A 20,680-nucleotide genomic window follows, 5' to 3' on the forward strand; every position below is an offset into this window, starting at 1 on the left:
TCTGAATTAAATCTCGGGCCGTTCTCGGACTTCGCCAAGCGACGATGACGAAAGGAAATGATACTCAACCGTAGGAGCGGTCCATCAGCACCGAAAAAAAGCCGTCTGAAAGTCGAGGAGCCTCGTACACTAGAAATTGAACAAGCTTTCTTAGCGGCAGTCTACGTCGTCGTGCACTGTACCTGACGTTCCGCTAATCCAAGCTGAGTGGCGTTTGACTCTCGTGCGATGGAAACGACCGATAGGACAACGAACCTGAACGAACGAACGGCGACAGTTTTCAACGCTGCGTACGGGACTCTCTGAGCTAGGGAGCGACCGAACACACGCGACTCGATCGATCGGAACAATTGCACGAAAAAATCTAATCGAATATGCGCCTATAGTCGACATAAATGCGTGCATACACAGAAAACTATAAAATCCCGTTCACGTGAGCCGCTTTTTCGCTCGAGCCGATGTCGATCCTTGCCTTGCACGTGGAGAACCTAAAAAAAGAAAAGATAAAATCCGTTCAATCTGCCCGTGTACGTACCTTTTTGCCATGCGTTCGTATTAGCGTGATCCAGGCTGCACCACGCGGAGGTTCGAACGCAGTTGCAGCCCAAAAATGTTGGAAGCGAGACCTTGCTTCAACGGCTCAAACACGACCGGTACGGCCTGGATCGAGAACGGCTCTCCCACACCGTCCCCCCGACCGCGTCGTACCCGGGCCCCAGAGAGGCCGTAGACTTTCGCTTAGATTAGGAAACGAGCCTACCGTGATGAGAGAGGAATTGCGAAGCGATTGCCAAGTCCACCAATAGAGGGTCAAGCGTTCGTTGTCCTGGGGGTCAGGTCATCTTCAGGGTATAGATCGTTAAACCGAGTGAGGAAAGACCACGAGACACTGGGCCCCCACACGTTTCTTTGGCGGAAAGTGGCAAACCTTAGCCAGACGGCCGCTCAGCATAACGCGAAACGCCTGACTTCACGACCCAAGCCTTTCAACGACCTTATATGACCCCCAGTGCCGATCTTAGCGCCGCAAAGCGACGCCCGTTCACTGCGCCTGACAGTTTCGGTAAGGATCGACAAAAGACGACGACGCTTTGGTGACCAACCATCAGCTTCCCCAGGTCACGATCAACCTCTAGGGTTCAGCCCGTTGGCATCCCCCACCTTTAGCAAGACTGAAGATTGGGCGTTGGTCCCGCCGCTTATATATCGAACATGATGCAATAGCCAATGACATCAATTCACCAAGGCAACGACACGCTGATTTGCTGTTGAACTTCGCGCCAACTTTTCACGGGCTCTTCGCGTGGCCAAATTCCTTCGATTTGGCGCTAAAAACATGGCGGCTCCTCGTTCTTCGAGCGATTGGCCGACCACGTGTATCGTATTTGCCGTTTGGATTAGGATATCAACGCATTTCTTTCTCTTCGTAGGTTCTCCGTCTCGCGGGCGAGTGAAATTCCCGGCTTCAAATCTCAAATGGCGATCATGTCGACTTACCAACCGGTATGCCGTCGCGCGAGCAGTCTCGGGACGATTTACTTGATCGAAGACATCGTTTCGGATGGTTTAGGTGAAGAAGATGAAAAACGAGGCCCCACAGCGAGCGATCGTGACAAGATGTCGTCCTTGCCGTTCGAAACGACATCTCGAAGACGAAGGAACAGCGAAAGAACGATGGATGTCATCAATCAAGCCTTGCGGGAGCTCGATCGAGGTAAAAACGAGCGGGAGGGGCCCCCTTAGTCGTTTCGAGTGGCTCATTTACGTTTTCAAATCGATTGATGCAGTTCCGAGGCGCGAGCACACTTTCTCGACGACGAGGAAATCTGACGGTGATCCGTGAGTCTTCGCAAAATCGTCTTCTAAACTGAAAGCCAGTGGCTCGGCAGCTCAATGGCTTTTTGAGGAGAGGAAATTAAATTTCTACTAGTGGTACGGTAAGTCTGATGTCGAACAGTCAAACTTTACCAGGAAGTGAATTTTCTGCTAGGGGAGACGGGCACATCGAGGGAAACCAAGGACGAAATGTGGAGTGAGACTAAAAATCCCAGGGATATCGTGTACCTAAGTAGGGCTCCCATTCTCAAAGTCATTATACCTAACACAAATTTGCACATAGTTATTGGTTCGTCACGTGCGGGGATGACAAACATTTGTATAAAGAAAGCGCTCCGAGCAAGTTGCAGAGTGAACGTACGATCTGCTAGACTGGTTTGGACGCAATGACCAACGAGATGATCGGGGCACACGACGGCATCGAATCGAAATCTATTGTCTGCCACGTTTTCATTTTCGCAATATTATTTTTCGGTAAGATTGCATGTTGATCTCTCCCCGTGAATGGCTCGATCGGCCGGACAAGCACGTCGTTCCTCGTACCGGCTGTGAACGATAGATATACACAGTGATCTAAAATTACATGCATACGGTATTGCATCAGCCACCGAATTATTGTCTTTGTGCACGTTCCCCGAGCTTTTCCTCGCTAGACATCATTCAGTACGGATTAGAAGGCTTCACTGTGAAGACCTCGGGTCCCCAAGTTACTCAAAATCATGACCCCAAGACGTGAATGGCATGACCTGCTTTTGAAACGGTGTCGCTTCTTGACGTCGTGCGACGTAGCATCGACTCCTCGCTTTCTTGCAATAGCAAGTTAAACAACTAAAAGAAACGGATTTGTTTGAAACCGAAAGACCCCACCGCTTTCGCCTACTCCTCCGCGACGGCCGGCCGGTACGGGGGAGGCACTGTGCACCCATTGCTTTTGCTATCTCCTCTTATGGCGAAATGATCTCGCATTAATTTGGATGTTTGTCTCTACAGGAACCGCTTCGTCTTCTCGCATCGACGCACACGTTGACATCGCCCGTCCCCAAAAGTACCTCGTTCGAGGCGAAACGACGAGCGACGACTTTTTCCGTTGCGGAGGCGAGTACAGCAATGACGCGGCCAAAGGCCTTCGAGTCGATCTGGTGTTAAATCGAGAAAGCAACTCGGAGTACGTTACGATGGCTCCCAATGCCGACGCTCGATACGTGTTCAACTGCGAGCCTCCAATGCCACTCGAAAAAGAGAAACTCGTGCTCGTCAACTCTGCGTACTGCACACTTGGAATCGTCGTAGCGTCCGCCGGCGAAGACGCCGGTTGGTATTCGTGTCAGGCACAGGGCAACGCTTCCTTTAGTGCGGCGGGAAACGTAGTGACTTACCTGCGAGTGTGGGGTGAGCGTCGTCTTTTTTGATTTTGTTCGACTCAGAACGTATTCTCAATCTGGTTTTGTATGTAGATGATTTCATACTAGATACCGCGCAGCAAAATCCCGCAATCATTGCAGTCAACGAAACCGATGACGTCGTTTTGAAATGTCGCATCAATCAACAGGAAAACCTCGAGGGTTTGTCCATACGTTGGCAGCGTTTCAGTGTCGATGTCAAGCAGGAAGACGCAAAAAGCGTGAGTAAACGTGGCGGTGCGTTCGACCTCGAGCTCATGTCGGCACGTCAAAAAGACGCCGGAGTGTACCAGTGCGTCATCGTTTCTCAAATCGGCGATACGGTTATTGACTCCGGCAGTGACGTCACGCTCGTCGTGAACTGTAAGTTTGGCGAGCACGGCGTTTCTTCGTACGTTTACATATTGTTTCTAGATTCTCCGTCGGTAGAAATCCTTGCTGAGGTCATCAATTCGTCAATTAAACCTAAAGGACGGGAGCTGGAAATTCCGTACCACGGGAATGTGGATTTAGTGTGCAAAGCCACCGGACTTCCTCTTCCCGACATCGTCATGCTGCGCAATAACAGAGATCTTTCTTTGAAGCAGGAAGACTATACCGTGACGTTGGAAATTCGTGACGCCACTGATAAGAATGACGGGCATTATTGCTGCAGAGCGTCGAATATGCTCGGAAGTACCCCGGAATATGGCGCGTGCCTCAGTGTTGACGTTCAGAGTAAGACTCCATAGGCGAACCTTTTGCTATTGACTACTGGTGTGTCACAGTGCCTCCGGACATCACGTCATTGAAATTCGACAAAAACGTGGGCGGTTGTTTTCCGGAAAACGAGAGCGTCACTTTGAAATGCATAGCAATGGGATCTCCCTCGCCGACTGTCAAACTTTTCGACCCCGAGAATGAGGAAGTTAAAGTGGGAACAGGAGAAGCCAGTGTATCAATTGATACGAGCTCGAGCAAAGACGGAATATACGCGTGTCGTGCTACGAGCCCAGTCGGGAACGACGATAGGAAAGAGCTGGCGTTTTGCGTGCGCGGTAAGTGATTGCACCCTTTCGCTCATTGAATGTGTAGTCAATTTTTTTGCACCAGTTGAGATTGTGTTTCGTGGCGTGACGACGCATCAAAACGCAAGCGATAACGACACGTGCTTACCGGAAGGTTCCTCGCTCACGTTGTGCTGCACGGCGTCTGCGGGAGATAATTCCTTGGATACTATTCAAATATCGACGTCCGAGGGGTCGCCCATAGCGTCCGACAGTGGGACGAAGGGAAAAGTCTGCGTTGACGTCAAGAAGTCTGGCAACTATAGTTGTCGTGCGTCGACGGAGCATAGCAGCTCGCAGGCATATTTGTCTGTTTGCATCGATGGCCAGGACGACGACGAAAACACTGAAGCTTTCGTTGGCGAAGCTGTTGGAGGCGTCTTCTTTTTTCTTCTAATCGTCATAGTGGTGGCTCTGATTATTAATAAGCGGACATCTTGGTGGTATAGTCGCAACACTCTATTAACTATTTCATTTTTAATAAGTCATTTCTTAAGGAAAAAAGATCCTGAGAAAAATCATTTGATAGAAGACTTCGTGCCTTCAAGCAAAGGTGACGAACAAAATTTGTTTATTGCTTAGCTGAGAGTTACGTCTAGAGCAAATTGAATTTGTATCCGCGATGCTTTCGCGTGACTGGGAAGTCTTGAGGGATTTTTGCCGTGTAATTGACCCTCCCTTCAGAAAGGGCGAGTCTTTTATTGATTCTATAAAAAAGGCGAGAGCCAAGAAAAATCACACCGACATCTACTGGGCGACGCGTTGTCTAACGATTTGGATCAAAGAAAATCCGAGAAAAGACTTCATACGTGCCGTCTATGACGCTCTCCGAAGAGGCATCGAGGATAAGAAACTCGCCAGAAAACTCAGCGAACGCTTTCCACGTCCCAATCTTGGAGACAGTGAGCCGGATTATAGAAACTGTTTTCGTTTGACTATAATTATTTTAGGTCTTGAAATGTCACCCTGTGCTTCCCCCTTGGCTTTGGAATCTGTGTAGAGTCAATTTGTCTCAGCCTATTATGGACAACTTGAAGGAAACTAACTACCGTCTCACATGTACAATTATTCTTGCCGTTCATTTGTCATTTGTGTAAACTTTTATTTTCCAGTGTTATGCTTGCTTATTAGATCATTCATCTCCCGGCTAGCTCCCGCGCTATGATCGCGCGCGCTACCCCTAAGTCAGAAAAGGACTTCGCGTCTGTTTTGTGCGCTTTTTCTAGAAGAAATCAGTGTTGTTTGAAGCATTTTTCTTGTGGCTTGCGATCGGGTTCCGGTTGGAGTACAGGTACCCTCCGAGAGGCGCGCAAGTACGTGCTGTAGCATTTATTCCGTGCTCGAACCGTACCAACTAATCGTGAGCTCCTTTTTAGTTATGCTTGAACTAATTTCTTCGCGCAACAGTGAAAAAGACTGCTGATTTCATTGATTGGCTGAAAGTCACGTGTAATTCAATAGCGTAATTAAATCACTCCAGTGAGGTCGTCGTCATCAGTTGTTTTCCCCCGGCTTTCCCAGGCGTTTTATTATTCTGAAGTAGCTTCTCGGCGTGCTCGTACTACGAAGAGACGAAAATGGTGCATTGGGATATCCGTATTAGCTTCATTGTTGCACTTCTATTTGGTAAGGACTACAGTGATGTCACAAGCCTGAGCACACGCCCACTTTCGCTGTCAATCCAGTCAGTCCAGATCTCACTTGGGTGTTGTGGCCCCACTGTACAAGATGTAGCGCCCAGTGTTTTCGATCAAAAAGCCCATGATTGAGATGAATACCCCGCTCTCTCTTTCATTCAGTTTCTTTTTGTACATACTACTCATTTAGCATACTCATTTTTTCCCCGGTTTGTTTTTCTGTATCTCTGAGGCTTGACTGTCAGAATAGTGCAGGCCTAAAATAGCTATCTATCTCGCGATCGAGATCTAGGTATCGATCTTCCGCTTTGTGGGGGAGGAGACCTCCCTCGCAAAGGGAAAACTCTGAGCACAAGTAGCGTCGCTCACATGCAATGCCAGCTACTACAATGCCTACTTAGTGGCTGTCCTAAATCAATACTTTGACCATCTGTTTGCACACGTAGGCGTGGCTGGACATTATGCTAATGTCACTCTCGGCGCTCGCTTCGTCTTTTCGCGGCCTCACCAGTATTTGATCAAAAGGGAAAGGACAAGCAAAGACTTTTTGCGCTGCGAAGGAGGCTACAGCAACTCGTCAATGACAGGCGTTCGAGTCAGCATGACCTTTCAAGGTTCGACTTTCAGTTTCATTGCGCCCAATGCCGGTGGCTACTACATGTTCAATTGTACGCCGCAAATGATGATGCCGCCTAATTTCACTGTAATTTATTACAGGGGAGAAGAGTTGGCTAGTCCCTTGTAAATTAACTGTAATTTATTACAGGGGAGAAGAGTTGGCTAGTCCCTTGTAATTTCACTGTAATTTATTACAGGGGAGAAGAGTTGGCTAGTCCCTTGTAATTTTTCTTTAATTTATTACATGGGAGAAGAATTGGCTAGTCCCTTGTAATGTCACTGTAGTTTATTACAGGGGAGAAGAGTTGGCTAGTCCCTTGTAATTTCACTGTAATTTATTACAGGGGAGAAGAATTGGCTAGTCCCTTGTAATTTCACTGTAATTTATTACAGAGGAGAAGAATTGGCTAGTCCCTTGTACTGTCACTGTAATTTATTACAGGGGAGAAGAGTTGGCTAGTCCCTTGTAATTTTTCTGTAATTTATTACAGGGGAGAAGAATTGGCTAGTCCCTTGTAATGTCACTGTAGTTTATTACAGGGGAGAAGAGTTGGCTAGTCCCTTGTAATTTCACTGTAATTTATTACAGGGGAGAAGAATTGGCTAGTCCCTTGTAATTTCACTGTAATTTATTACAGAGGAGAAGAGTTGGCTAGTCCCTTGTAAATTCACTGTAACTTATTACAGGGGAGAAGAGTTGGCTAGTCCCTTGTAATTTTTCTGTAATTTATTACAGGGGAGAAGAATTGGCTAGTCCCTTGTAAATTCACTGTAATTTATTACAGGGGAGAAGAGTTGGCTAGTCCCTTGTAAATTCACTGTAACTTATTACAGGGGAGAAGAGTTGGCTAGTCCCTTGTAATTTTTCTGTAATTTATTACAGGGGAGAAGAATTGGCTAGTCCCTTCTAAATTCACTGTAATTTATTACAGGGGAGAAGAGTTGGCTAGTCCCTTGTAATTTCACTGTAATTTATTACAAGGGAGAATAGTTGGCTAGTCCTTTGTATTTTCACTGTAATTTATTACAGGGGAGAAGAGTTGGCTAGTCCCTTGTAATTTCACTGTAATTTATTACAGGGGAGAAGAATTGGCTAGTCCCTTGTAATTTCACTGTAATTTATTACAGGGGAGAAGAGTTGGCTAGTCCCTTGTAATTTTTCTGTAATTTATTACAGGGGAGAAGAATTGGCTAGTCCCTTGTAAATTCACTGTAATTTATTACAGGGGAGAAGAGTTGGCTAGTCCCTTGTAAATTCACTGTAACTTATTACAGGGGAGAAGAGTTGGCTAGTCCCTTGTAATTTTTCTGTAATTTATTACAGGGGAGAAGAATTGGCTAGTCCCTTCTAAATTCACTGTAATTTATTACAGGGGAGAAGAGTTGGCTAGTCCCTTGTAATTTCACTGTAATTTATTACAAGGGAGAATAGTTGGCTAGTCCTTTGTATTTTCACTGTAATTTATTACAGGGGAGAAGAGTTGGCTAGTCCCTTGTAATTTCACTGTAATTTATTACACGGGAGAAGAATTGGCTAGTCCCTTGTAATTTCACTGTAATTTATTACAGGGGAGAAGAGTTGGCTAGTCCCTTGTAATTTTTCTGTAATTTATTACAGGGGAGAAGAAATGGCTAGTCCCTTGTAATGTCACTGTAATTTATTACAGGGGAGAAGAGTTGGCTAGTCCCTTGTAATTTCACTGTAATTTATTACAGGGGAGAAGAGTTGGCTAGTCCCTTGTAATTTTTCTGTAATTTATTACATGGGAGAAGAATTGGCTAGTCCCTTGTAATGTCACTGTAGTTTATTACAGGGGAGAAGAGTTGGCTAGTCCCTTGTAATTTTTCTGTAATTTATTACAGGGGAGAAGAATTGGCTAGTCCCTTGTAATGTCACTGTAGTTTATTACAGGGGAGAAGAGTTGGCTAGTCTCTTGTAATTTTTCTTTAATTTATTACAGGGAAAAAGAATTGGCTAGTCCCTTGTAATGTCACTGTAGTTTATTACAGGGGAGAAGAGTTGGCTAGTCCCTTGTCATTTCACTGTAATTTATTACAGGGGAGAAGAATTGGCTAGTCCCTTGTAATTTCACTGTAATTTATTACAGGGGAGAAGAGTTGGCTAGTCCCTTTTAAGTTTTCTGTAATTTATTACAGGGGAGAAGAATTGGCTAGTCTCTTGTAATGTCACTGTAATTTATTACAGGGGAGAAGAGTTGGCTAGTCCCTTGTAATTTTTCTGTAATTTATTACAGGGGAAAAGAATTGGCTAGTCCCTTGTAAATTCACTGTAATTTATTACAGGGGAGAAGAGTTGGCTAGTCCTTTGTAATGTCACTGTAATTTATTACAATGGAGTAGAGTTGGCTAGTTCCTTGTAATTTCACTGTAATTTATTACAATGAAGTAGAGTTGGCTAGTTCCTTGTAATTTCACTGTAAATTATTACAGGGGAGAAGAGTTGGCTAGTCCCTTCTAAATTCACTGTAATTTATTACAGGGGAGAAGAGTTGGCTAGTCCCTTGTAATTTTTCTGTAATTTATTACAGGGGAGAAGAGTTGGCTAGTCCCTCTTAATTTTTCTGTAATTTATTACAGGGGAGAAGAATTGGCTAGTCCCTTGTAATGTCACTGTAATTTATTACAGGGGAGAAGAATTGGCTAGTCCCTTGTAATGTCACTGTAATTTATTACAGGGGAGAAGAGTTGGCTATTCCCTTGTAATTTCACTGTAATTTATTACAGGGGAGAAGAGTTGGCTAGTCCCTTGTAATTTTTCTGTAATTTATTACAAAGGAGAAGAGTTGGCTAGTCCCTTGTAAATTCACTGTAATTTATTACAGGGGAGAAGATTTGGCTAGTCCCTTGTAATTTCACTGTAATTTATTACAGGGGAGAAGAGTTGGCTAGTCCCTTGTAATTTTTCTGTAATTTATTACAGGGGAAAAGAATTGGCTAGTCCCTTGTAAATTCACTGTAATTTATTACAGGGGAGAAGAGTTGGCTAGTCCCTTGTAATTTCACTGTAATTTATTACAGGGGAGAAGAATTGGCTAGTCGCTTGTAATGTCACTGTAATTTATTACAATGGAGTAGAGTTTGCTAGTTCCTTGTAATTTCACTGTAATTTATTACAATGGAGTAGAGTTGGCTAGTTCCTTGTAATTTCACTGTAATTTATTACAATGGAGTAGAGTTGGCTAGTTCCTTGTAATTTCACTGTAATTTATTACAGGGGAGAAGAGTTGGCTAGTCCCTTGTAAATTCACTGTAATTTATTACAGGGGAGAAGAGTTGGCTAGTCCCTTGTAATTTTTCTGTAATTTATTACAGGGGAGAAGAGTTGGCTAGTTCCTTGTAATTTCACTGTAATTTATTACAGGGGAGAAGAGTTGGCTAGTCCCTTGTAATTTCACTGTAATTTATTACAAGGGAGACTAGTTGGCTAGTCCTTTGTATTTTCACTGTAATTTATTACAATGGAGTAGAGTAGGCTAGTCTCTTGTAATTTCACTGTAATTTATTACAGGGGAGAAGAGTTTGCTGGTCCCTTGTAATTTTTCTGTAATTTATTACAGGGGAGAAGAATTGGCTAGTCCCTTGTAATTTCACTGTAATTTATTACAGGGGAGAAGAATTGGCTAGTCCCTTGTAATTTCACTGAAATTTATTACAGGGAGAAGAGTTGGCTAGTCCTTTGTAATTTTTCTGTAATTTATTACAGGGGAGAAGAATTGGCTAGTCCCTTGTAATTTCACTGTAATTTATTACGGGGGAGAAGAATTGGCTAGTCCCTTGTAATTTTTCTGTAATTTATTACAGGGAAAAAGAATTGGTTAGTCCCTTGTAATGTCACTGTAGTTTATTACAGGGGAGAAGAGTTGGCTAGTCTCTTGTAATTTCACTGTAATTTATTACAGGGGAGAAGAATTGGCTAGTCCCTTGTAATTTCACTGTAATTTATTACAGGGGAGAAGAGTTGGCTAGTTTCTTTTAATTTTTCTGTAATTTATTACAAGGGAGAAGAATTGGCTAGTCCCTTGTAATGTCACTGTAATTTATTACAGGGGAGAATAGTTGGCTAGTCCCTTGTAATTTCACTGTAATTTATTACAGGGGAGAAGAATTGGCTAGTCCCTTGTAATTTCACTGTAATTTATTACAGGGGAGAAGAGTTGGCTAGTCCCTTTTAATTTTTCTGTAATTTATTACAGGGGAGAAGAATTGGCTAGTCTCTTGTAATGTCACTGTAATTTATTACAGGGGAGTAGAGTTGGCTAGTCCCTTGCAATTTTTCTGTAATTTATTACAGGGGAAAAGAATTGGCTAGTCCCTTGTAAATTCACTGTAATTTATTACAGGGGAGAAGAGTTGACTAGTCCCTTGTAATTTCACTGTAATTTATTACAGGGGTGAAGAATTGGCTAGTCGCTTGTAATGTCACTGTAATTTATTACAATGGAGTAGAGTTTGCTAGTTCCTTGTAATTTCACTGTAATTTATTACAATGGAGTAGAGTTGGCTAGTTCCTTGTAATTTCACTGTAATTTATTAGAATGGAGTAGAGTTGGCTAGTTCCTTGTAATTTCACTGTAATTTATTACGGGGGAGAAGAGTTGGCTAGTCCCTTGTAAATTCACTGTAATTTATTACAGGGGAGAAGAGTTGGCTAGTCCCTTGTAATTTTTCTGTAATTTATTACAGGGGAGAAGAGTTGGCTAGTTCCTTGTAATTTCACTGTAATTTATTACAGGGGAGAAGAGTTGGCTAGTCCCTTGTAATTTCACTGTAATTTATTACAAGGGAGACTAGTTGGCTAGTTCTTTGTATTTTCACTGTAATTTATTACAATGGAGTAGAGTAGGCTAGTCTCTGGTAATTTCAACTGTAATTTATTACAGGGGAGAAGAGTTTGCTGGTCCCTTGTAATTTTTCTGTAATTTATTACAGGGGAGAAGAATTGGCTAGTCCCTTGTAATTTCACTGTAATTTATTACAGGGGAGAAGAATTGGCTAGTCCCTTGTAATTTCACTGAAATTTATTACAGGGAGGAGAGTTGGCTAGTCCTTTGTAATTTTTCTGTAATTTATTACAGGGGAGAAGAATTGGCTAGTCCCTTGTAATTTCACTGAAATTTATTACAGGGAGAAGAGTTGGCTAGTCCTTTGTAATTTTTCTGTAATTTATTACAGGGGAGAAGAGTTGGCTAGTTCCTTGTAATTTCACTGTAATTTATTACGGGGGAGAAGAATTGGCTAGTCCCTTGTAATTTTTCTGTAATTTATTACAGGGAAAAAGAATTGGCTAGTCCCTTGTAATGTCACTGTAGTTTATTACAGGGGAGAAGAGTTGGCTAGTCCCTTGTAATTTCACTGTAATTTATTACAGGGGAGAAGAATTGGCTAGTCCCTTGTAATTTCACTGTAATTTATTACAGGGGAGAAGAGTTGGCTAGTCCCTTTTAATTTTTCTGTAATTTATTACAAGGGAGAAGAATTGGCTAGTCCCTTGTAATGTCACTGTAATTTATTACAGGGGAGAATAGTTGGCTAGTCCCTTGTAATTTTTCTGTAATTTATTACATAGGAAAGGAATTGGCTAGTCTCTTATAAATTCACTGTAATTTATTACAGGGGAGAAGAGTAGGCTAGTCCTTTGTAATTTCACTGTAGTTTATTACAGGGGAGAAGAATTGGCTAGTCCCTTGTAATGTCACTGTAATTTATTACAATGGAGTAGAGTTGGCTAGTTCCTTGTAATTTCACTGTAATTTATTACAGGGGAGAAGAGTTGGCTAGTCCTTTTTAATTTTTCTGTAATTTATTACAGGGGAGAAGAATTGCCTAGTCCCTTGTAATGTCACTGTAATTTATTACAGATGAGAAGAGTTGGCTAGTCCCTTGTAATTTTTCTGTAATTTATTACAGGGGAGAAGAGTTGGCTAGTCCCTCTTAATTTTTCTGTAATTTATTACAGGGGAGAAGAATTGGCTAGTCCCTTGTAATGTCACTGTAATTTATTACAATGGAGTAGAGTTGCCTAGTCCCTTGTAATTTCAGTGTAATTTATTACAGGGGAGAAGAGTTGGCTAGTCCCTTTTAATTTTTCTGTAATTTATTACAAGGGAGAAGAATTGGCTAGTCCCTTGTAATTTCACTGTAATTTATTACAGGGGAGAATAGTTGGCTAGTCCCTTGTAATTTTTCCGTAATTTATTACAGGGGAGAATAGTTGGCTAGTCCCTTGTAATTTTTCTGTAATTTATTACATAGGAAAGGAATTGGCTAGTATCTTGTAAATTCACTGTAATTTATTACAAGGGAGAAGAGTAGGCTAGTCCCTTGTAATGTCACTGTAATTTATTGCAATGGAGTAGAGTCCCTTGTAATTTCACTGTAATTTATTACAGGGGAGAAGAATTGGCTAGTCCCTTGTAATTTCACTGTAATTTATTACAGGGGAGAAGAGTTGGCTAGTCCCTTTTAATTTTTCTGTAATTTATTACAGGGGAGAAGAATTGGCTAGTCCCTTGTAATGTCACTGTAATTTATTACAGGGGAGAAGAGTTGTCTAGTCCCTTGTAATTTTTCTGTAATTTATTACATAGGAAAAGACTTGGCTAGTCTCTTGTAAATTCACTGTAATTTATTACAGGGGAGAAGAGTTGGCTAGTCCCTTGTAATTTTTCTGTAATTTATTACAGGGGAGAAGAGTTGGCTAGTTCCTTGTAATTTCACTGTAATTTATTACAGGGGAGAAGAGTTGGCTAGTCCCTTGTAATTTCACTGTAATTTATTACAAGGGAGACTAGTTGGCTAGTTCTTTGTATTTTCACTGTAATTTATTACAATGGAGTAGAGTAGGCTAGTCTCTGGTAATTTCAACTGTAATTTATTACAGGGGAGAAGAGTTTGCTGGTCCCTTGTAATTTTTCTGTAATTTATTACATAGGAAAGGAATTGGCTAGTCTCATGTAAATTCACTGTAATTTATTACAGGGGAGAAGAGTAGGCTAGTCCTTTGTAATTTCACTGTAGTTTATTACAGGGGAGAAGAATTGGCTAGTCCCTTGTAATGTCACTGTAATTTATTACAATGGAGTAGAGTTGGCTAGTTCCTTGTAATTTCACTGTAATTTATTACAGGGGAGAAGAGTTGGCTAGTCCTTTTTAATTTTTTTGTAATTTATTACAAGGGAGAAGAATTGGCTAGTCCCTTGTAATGTCACTGTAATTTATTACAGGGGAGAAGAGTTGGCTAGTCCCTTGTAATTTTTCTGTAATTTATTACAGGGGAGAAGAGTTGGCTAGTCCCTCTTAATTTTTCTGTAATTTATTACAGGGGAGAAGAATTGGCTAGTCCCTTGTAATGTCACTGTAATTTATTACAATGGAGTAGAGTTGGCTAGTCTCTTGTAATTTCACTGTAATTTATTACAGGGGAGAAGAGTTGGCTGGTCCCTTTTAATTTTTCTGTAATTTATTACAAGGGAGAAGAATTGGCTAGTCCCTTGTAATTTCACTGTAATTTATTACAGGGGAGAATAGTTGGCTAGTCCCTTGTAATTTTTCCGTAATTTATTACAAGGGAGAATAGTTGACTAGTCCTTTGTATTTTCACTGTAATTTATTACAGGGGAGAGGAGTTGACTAGTCCCTTGTAATTTCACTGTAATTTATTACAGGGGAGAAGAATTGGCTAGTCCCTTGTAATTTTTCTGTAATTTATTACAGGGAAGAAGAATTGGCTAGTCCCTTGTAATTTCACTGTAATTTATTACAGGGGAGAAGAGTTGGCTAGTCCCTTGTAATTTTTCTGTAATTTATTACAGGGGAGAAGAATTGGCTTGTCCCTTGTAATGTCACTGTAGTTTATTACAGGAGAGAAGAGTTGGCTAGTCTTTTGTAATTTCACTGTAATTTATTACAGGGGAGAAGAGTTGGCTAGTCCCTTGTAATTTTTCTGTAATTTATTACAGGGGAAAAGAATTGGCTAGTCCCTTGTAAATTCACTGTAATTTATTACAGGGGAGAAGAGTTGGCTAGTCCCTTGTAATTTCACTGTAATTTATTACAGGGGAGAAGAATTGGCTAGTCGCTTGTAATGTCACTGTAATTTATTACAATGGAGTAGAGTTTGCTAGTTCCTTGTAATTTCACTGTAATTTATTACAATGGAGTAGAGTTGGCTAGTTCCTTGTAATTTCACTGTAATTTATTACAATGGAGTAGAGTTGGCTAGTTCCTTGTAATTTCACTGTAATTTATTACAGGGGAGAAGAGTTGGCTAGTCCCTTGTAATTTTTCTGTAATTTATTACAGGGGAGAAGAGTTGGCTAGTTCCTTGTAATTTCACTGTAATTTATTACAGGGGAGAAGAGTTGGCTAGTCCCTTGTAATTTCACTGTAATTTATTACAAGGGAGACTAGTTGGCTAGTCCTTTGTATTTTCACTGTAATTTATTACAATGGAGTAGAGTAGGCTAGTCTCTTGTAATTTCACTGTAATTTATTACAGGGGAGAAGAGTTTGCTGGTCCCTTGTAATTTTTCTGTAATTTATTACAGGGGAGAAGAATTGCCTCGTCCCTTGTAATTTCACTGTAATTTATTACAGGGGAGAAGAATTGGCTAGTCCCTTGTAATTTCACTGTAATTTATTACAGGGGAGAAGAGTTGGCTAGTCCCTTGTAATTTTTCTGTAATTTATTACAAGGGAGAAGAGTTGGCTAGTCCCTTGTAATTTTTCTGCAATTTATTACAGTGGAGAAGAATTGGCTAGTCCCTTGTAATTTCACTGTAATTTATTACAGGGGAGAAGATTTGGCTAGTCCCTTGTAGTTTCACTGTAACTTATTACAGGGGAGAAGATTTGGCTAGTCCCTTGTAATTTTTCTGTAATTTATTACAGGGGAGAAGAATTGGCTAGTCCCTTGTAAATTCACTGTAATTTATTACAGGGGAGAAGAGTTGGCTAGTCCCTTGTAATTTCACTGTAATTTATTACAGGGGAGAAGAATTGGCTAGTCCCTTGTAATTTCACTGTAATTTATTACAGGGGAGAAGAGTTGGCTAGTCCCTTTTAATTTTTCTGTAATTTATTACAGGGGAGAAGAATTGGCTAGTCCCTTGTAATGTCACTGTAATTTATTACAGGGGAGAAGAGTTGGCTAGTCCCTTGTAAATTCACTGTAATTTATTACAGGGGAGAAGAGTTGGCTAGTCCCTTGTAATTTCACTGTAATTTATTACAGGGGAGAAGAGTTGGCTAGTCCCTTGTAATTTTTCTGTAATTTATTACAGGGGAGAAGAGTTGGCTAGTTCCTTGTAATTTCACTGTAATTTATTACAGGGGAGAAGAGTTGGCTAGTCCTTTGTAATTTCACTGTAGTTTATTACAGGGGAGAAGAATTGGCTAGTCCCTTGTAATGTCACTGTAATTTATTACAATGGAGTAGAGTTTGCTAGTTCCTTGTAATTTCACTGTAATTTATTACAATGGAGTAGAGTTGGCTAGTTCCTTGTAATTTCACTGTAATTTATTACAGGGGAGAAGATTTGGCTAGTCCCTTGTAATTTCACTGTAATTTATTACAGGGGAGAAGAATTGGCTAGTCCCTTGTAAATTCACTGTAATTTATTACAGGGGAGAAGAGTTGGCTAGTCCCTTGTAATTTTTCTGTAATTTATTACAGGGGAGAAGATTTGGCTAGTCCCTTGTAATTTCACTGTAATTTATTACAGGGGAGAAGAATTGGCTAGTCTCTTGTAAATTCACTGTAATTTATTACAGGGGAGAAGAGTTGGCTAGTCCCTTGTAATTTTTCTGTAATTTATTACAGGGGAGAAGAATTGGCTAGTCCCTTGTAATGTCACTGTAATTTATTACAGGGGAGAAGAGTTGGCTAGTCCCTTGTAATTTCACTGTAATTTATTACAGGGGAGAAGATTTGGCTAGTCCCTTGTAATTTTTCTGTAATTTATTACAGGGGAGAAGAGTTGGCTAGTCCCTTGTAAATTCACTGTAATTTATTACAGTGGAGAAGATTTGGCTAGTCCCTTGTAATTTCACTGTAATTTATTACAGGGGAGAAGAGTTGGCTAGTCCCTTGTAATTTTTCTGTAATTTATTACAGAGGAGAAGAGTTGGCTAGTCCCTTGTAATTTTTCTGCAATTTATTACAGGGGAGAAGAATTGGCTAGTCCCTTGTAATTTCACTGTAATTTATTACAGGGGAGAAGATTTGGCTAGTCCCTTGTAATTTCACTGTAACTTATTACAGGGGAGAAGATTTGGCTAGTCCCTTGTAATTTTTCTGTAATTTATTACAGGGGAGAAGAATTGGCTAGTCCCTTGTAAATTCACTGTAATTTATTACAGGGGAGAAGAGTTGGCTAGTCCCTTGTAAATTAACTGTAATTTATTACAGGGAGAAGAGTTGGCTAGTCCCTTGTAATTTCACTGTAATTTATTACAGGGGAGAAGAATTGGCTAGTCCCTTGTAATTTCACTGTAATTTATTACAATGGAGTAGAGTTGGCTAGTTCCTTGTAATTTCACTGTAATTTATTACAATGGAGTAGAGTTGGCTAGTTCCTTGTAATTTCACTGTAATTTATTACAATGGAGTAGAGTTGGCTAGTTCCTTGTAATTTCACTGTAATTTATTACAGGGGAGAAGAGTTGGCTAGTCCCTTGTAAATTCACTGTAATTTATTACAGGGGAGAAGAGTTGGCTAGTCCCTTGTATTTTTTCTGTAATTTATTACAGGGGAGAAGAGTTGGCTAGTCCCTTGTTATTTCACTGTAATTTATTACAAGGGAGACTAGTTGGCTAGTCCTTTGTATTTTCACTGTAGTTTATTACAATGGAGTAGAGTTGGCTAGTCTCTTGTAATTTCAACTGTAATTTGTTACAGGGGAGAGGTGTTGGCTGGTCCCTTGTAATTTTTCTGTAATTTATTACAGGGGAGAAGAATTGGCTAGTCCCTTGTAAATTCACTGTAATTTATTACAGGGGAGAAGATTTGGCTAGTCCCTTGTAATTTTTCTGTAATTTATTACGGGGGAGAAGAATTGGCTAGTCCCTTGTAAATTCACTTTAATTTATTACAGGGGAGAAGAGTTGGCTAGTCCCTTGTAATTTCACTGTAATTTATTACAGGGGAGAAGAATTGGCTAGTCCCTTGTAATTTCACTGTAATTTATTACAGGGGAGAAGAGTTGGCTAGTCCCTTTTAATTTTTCTGTAATTTATTACAGGGGAGAAGAATTGGCTAGTCCCTTGTAATGTCACTGTAATTTATTACAGGGGAGAAGAGTTGGCTAGTCCCTTGTAAATTCACTGTAATTTATTACAGGGGAGAAGAGTTGGCTAGTCCCTTGTAATTTCACTGTAATTTATTACAGGGGAGAAGAGTTGGCTAGTCCCTTGTAATTTTTCTGTAATTTATTACAGGGGAGAAGAGTTGGCTAGTTCCTTGTAATTTCACTGTAATTTATTACAGGGGAGAAGAGTTGGCTAGTCCTTTGTAATTTCACTGTAGTTTATTACAGGGGAGAAGAATTGGCTAGTCCCTTGTAATGTCACTGTAATTTATTACAATGGAGTAGAGTTTGCTAGTTCCTTGTAATTTCACTGTAATTTATTACAATGGAGTAGAGTTGGCTAGTTCCTTGTAATTTCACTGTAATTTATTACAGGGGAGAAGATTTGGCTAGTCCCTTGTAATTTCACTGTAATTTATTACAGGGGAGAAGAATTGGCTAGTCCCTTGTAAATTCACTGTAATTTATTACAGGGGAGAAGAGTTGGCTAGTCCCTTGTAATTTTTCTGTAATTTATTACAGGGGAGAAGATTTGGCTAGTCCCTTGTAATTTCACTGTAATTTATTACAGGGGAGAAGAATTGGCTAGTCTCTTGTAAATTCACTGTAATTTATTACAGGGGAGAAGAGTTGGCTAGTCCCTTGTAATTTTTCTGTAATTTATTACAGGGGAGAAGAATTGGCTAGTCCCTTGTAATGTCACTGTAATTTATTACAGGGGAGAAGAGTTGGCTAGTCCCTTGTAATTTCACTGTAATTTATTACAGGGGAGAAGATTTGGCTAGTCCCTTGTAATTTTTCTGTAATTTATTACAGGGGAGAAGAGTTGGCTAGTCCCTTGTAAATTCACTGTAATTTATTACAGGGGAGAAGATTTGGCTAGTCCCTTGTAATTTCACTGTAATTTATTACAGGGGAGAAGAGTTGGCTAGTCCCTTGTAATTTTTCTGTAATTTATTACAGAGGAGAAGAGTTGGCTAGTCCCTTGTAATTTTTCTGCAATTTATTACAGGGGAGAAGAATTGGCTAGTCCCTTGTAATTTCACTGTAATTTATTACAGGGGAGAAGATTTGGCTAGTCCCTTGTAATTTCACTGTAACTTATTACAGGGGAGAAGATTTGGCTAGTCCCTTGTAATTTTTCTGTAATTTATTACAGGGGAGAAGAATTGGCTAGTCCCTTGTAAATTCACTGTAATTTATTACAGGGGAGAAGAGTTGGCTAGTCCCTTGTAAATTAACTGTAATTTATTACAGGGAGAAGAGTTGGCTAGTCCCTTGTAATTTCACTGTAATTTATTACAGGGGAGAAGAATTGGCTAGTCCCTTGTAATTTCACTGTAATTTATTACAATGGAGTAGAGTTGGCTAGTTCCTTGTAATTTCACTGTAATTTATTACAATGGAGTAGAGTTGGCTAGTTCCTTGTAATTTCACTGTAATTTATTACAATGGAGTAGAGTTGGCTAGTTCCTTGTAATTTCACTGTAATTTATTACAGGGGAGAAGAGTTGGCTAGTCCCTTGTAAATTCACTGTAATTTATTACAGGGGAGAAGAGTTGGCTAGTCCCTTGTATTTTTTCTGTAATTTATTACAGGGGAGAAGAGTTGGCTAGTCCCTTGTTATTTCACTGTAATTTATTACAAGGGAGACTAGTTGGCTAGTCCTTTGTATTTTCACTGTAGTTTATTACAATGGAGTAGAGTTGGCTAGTCTCTTGTAATTTCAACTGTAATTTATTACAGGGGAGAGGTGTTGGCTGGTCCCTTGTAATTTTTCTGTAATTTATTACAGGGGAGAAGAATTGGCTAGTCCCTTGTAAATTCACTGTAATTTATTACAGGGGAGAAGAGTTGGCTAGTCCCTTGTAATTTCACTGTAATTTATTATAAGGGAGACTAGTTGGCTAGTCCTTTGTATTTTCACTGTAATTTATTACAATGGAGTAGAGTTGGCTAAATGAAGACGATACTGCACCCTCTATCATACATCCGGCTGAACTCGCCATCGGTCTCGAGCCAGGCAAGCAGGCGAAGCAAGGGAGCGACGAATCATTACCGGATTTAGAGGTACAGTTCAAACGTTTTAATTAATTAATTAATTAAAGCACCTTTGGCCCCGAGCATAGATTTTCTCTGTCCCTCCCCACTCCCCCCACAATAGCCGATTCTATACGTCGTAGGTAGAGAACGATTGGTCTACGAGAGTACTCTCCTAACCTTACCCGATATAAAGGGTGTCTCGCGTCTCTCCGATTTTTCTACCAACCCCCTCGTTCGTGTTTCTGCAGTGAAACGACGAGCAAAGAGATCTGCTCAGTGAAAGCGGCGGCCATATTGCCGTGCGTTTGAGAGCGATTCTCTTTCAGATCGCGAATGCGAGCATATACTGTAGTCAAAGGCTCGCCGAAAGTCAGAGAAACGCTAAAGATTGCTCGCCAACGTTCGCTCAGTTTGTTCGAGAGCCGGCAGACATCTTGCTTGACTTTTGCTGACCAAGCACAACGTCACTGCACGTTTACGTTCGCTTTTCGCGTCCATATAGCAACCGACCGATTCTAGAACGAAATAGAATTCTCTCCGTAACCGATTTCGTGCTTTTGCTTGTAGTTAGGAGTCTTAGGACGAGTTTCGTAGCGTAGTGCGTATCCTCTTACATCAGGCAATGATGTCATACAATGATGTCATTTTCTGTTAGCTCCTCCTTCGTTCACCGTTTTCTCGCGTATAGAAACCGAATCGCGGCGTCATTTTGCTCGAAGCGGTAGCAGAAATAAATTTTCAGTCGATTCGCATCGGTTTCCGAGTCGAAAC

The 20,680-nt window shown here is 40.8% G+C and overlaps 1 protein-coding gene across 3 annotated transcripts; it reads left to right on the top strand.

Moving 5' to 3' along the window:
• The first annotated feature begins 1,340 nt into the window (after positions 1 to 1,340).
• LOC136190110 (roundabout homolog 1-like) lies at positions 1,341 to 5,432 on the top strand. 3 transcript variants are annotated; one of them, XR_010670510.1, is made up of 14 exons: positions 1,341 to 1,503; positions 1,571 to 1,714; positions 1,788 to 1,937; positions 1,991 to 2,068; positions 2,120 to 2,310; positions 2,827 to 3,225; positions 3,291 to 3,599; positions 3,651 to 3,953; positions 4,004 to 4,273; positions 4,329 to 4,725; positions 4,780 to 4,835; positions 4,882 to 5,184; positions 5,233 to 5,341; positions 5,395 to 5,432. XR_010670510.1 is itself a non-coding variant. In XM_065978187.1 (13 exons), the coding sequence occupies exons 5-13, from the start codon at positions 2,223 to 2,225 to the stop codon at positions 5,280 to 5,282; spliced, it is 2,175 nt and encodes a 724-aa protein (XP_065834259.1). In that variant the 5' UTR covers positions 1,341 to 1,503; positions 1,571 to 1,714; positions 1,788 to 1,937; positions 1,991 to 2,068; positions 2,120 to 2,222; the 3' UTR covers positions 5,283 to 5,432. The 3 variants fall into 3 exon arrangements, 2 of the variants coding, with proteins under 2 accessions (XP_065834259.1, XP_065834270.1); XM_065978187.1 differs by having other exon boundaries at positions 5,233 to 5,432; XM_065978198.1 differs by having other exon boundaries at positions 1,788 to 1,932; positions 5,233 to 5,432.
• Positions 5,433 to 20,680: the final 15,248 nt, after the last annotated feature.

Source organism: Oscarella lobularis, chromosome 1 (assembly GCF_947507565.1).
Source record: "Oscarella lobularis chromosome 1, ooOscLobu1.1, whole genome shotgun sequence".
In the NCBI taxonomy this organism is placed as follows: Eukaryota; Metazoa; Porifera; class Homoscleromorpha; order Homosclerophorida; family Oscarellidae; genus Oscarella; species Oscarella lobularis.

Bases quoted from the DNA above. Each gene is read 5' to 3' on its own strand.
- LOC136190110 (XM_065978187.1), top strand. From the start codon at position 2,223: ATGACCAACGAGATGATCGGGGCACACGACGGCATCGAATCGAAATCT. The intron at 3,600-3,650 runs GTAAGTTTGGCG...TATTGTTTCTAG, and splicing joins CGTCACGCTCGTCGTGAACT to ATTCTCCGTCGGTAGAAATC. The intron at 4,274-4,328 runs GTAAGTGATTGC...TTTTTGCACCAG, and splicing joins GCTGGCGTTTTGCGTGCGCG to TTGAGATTGTGTTTCGTGGC.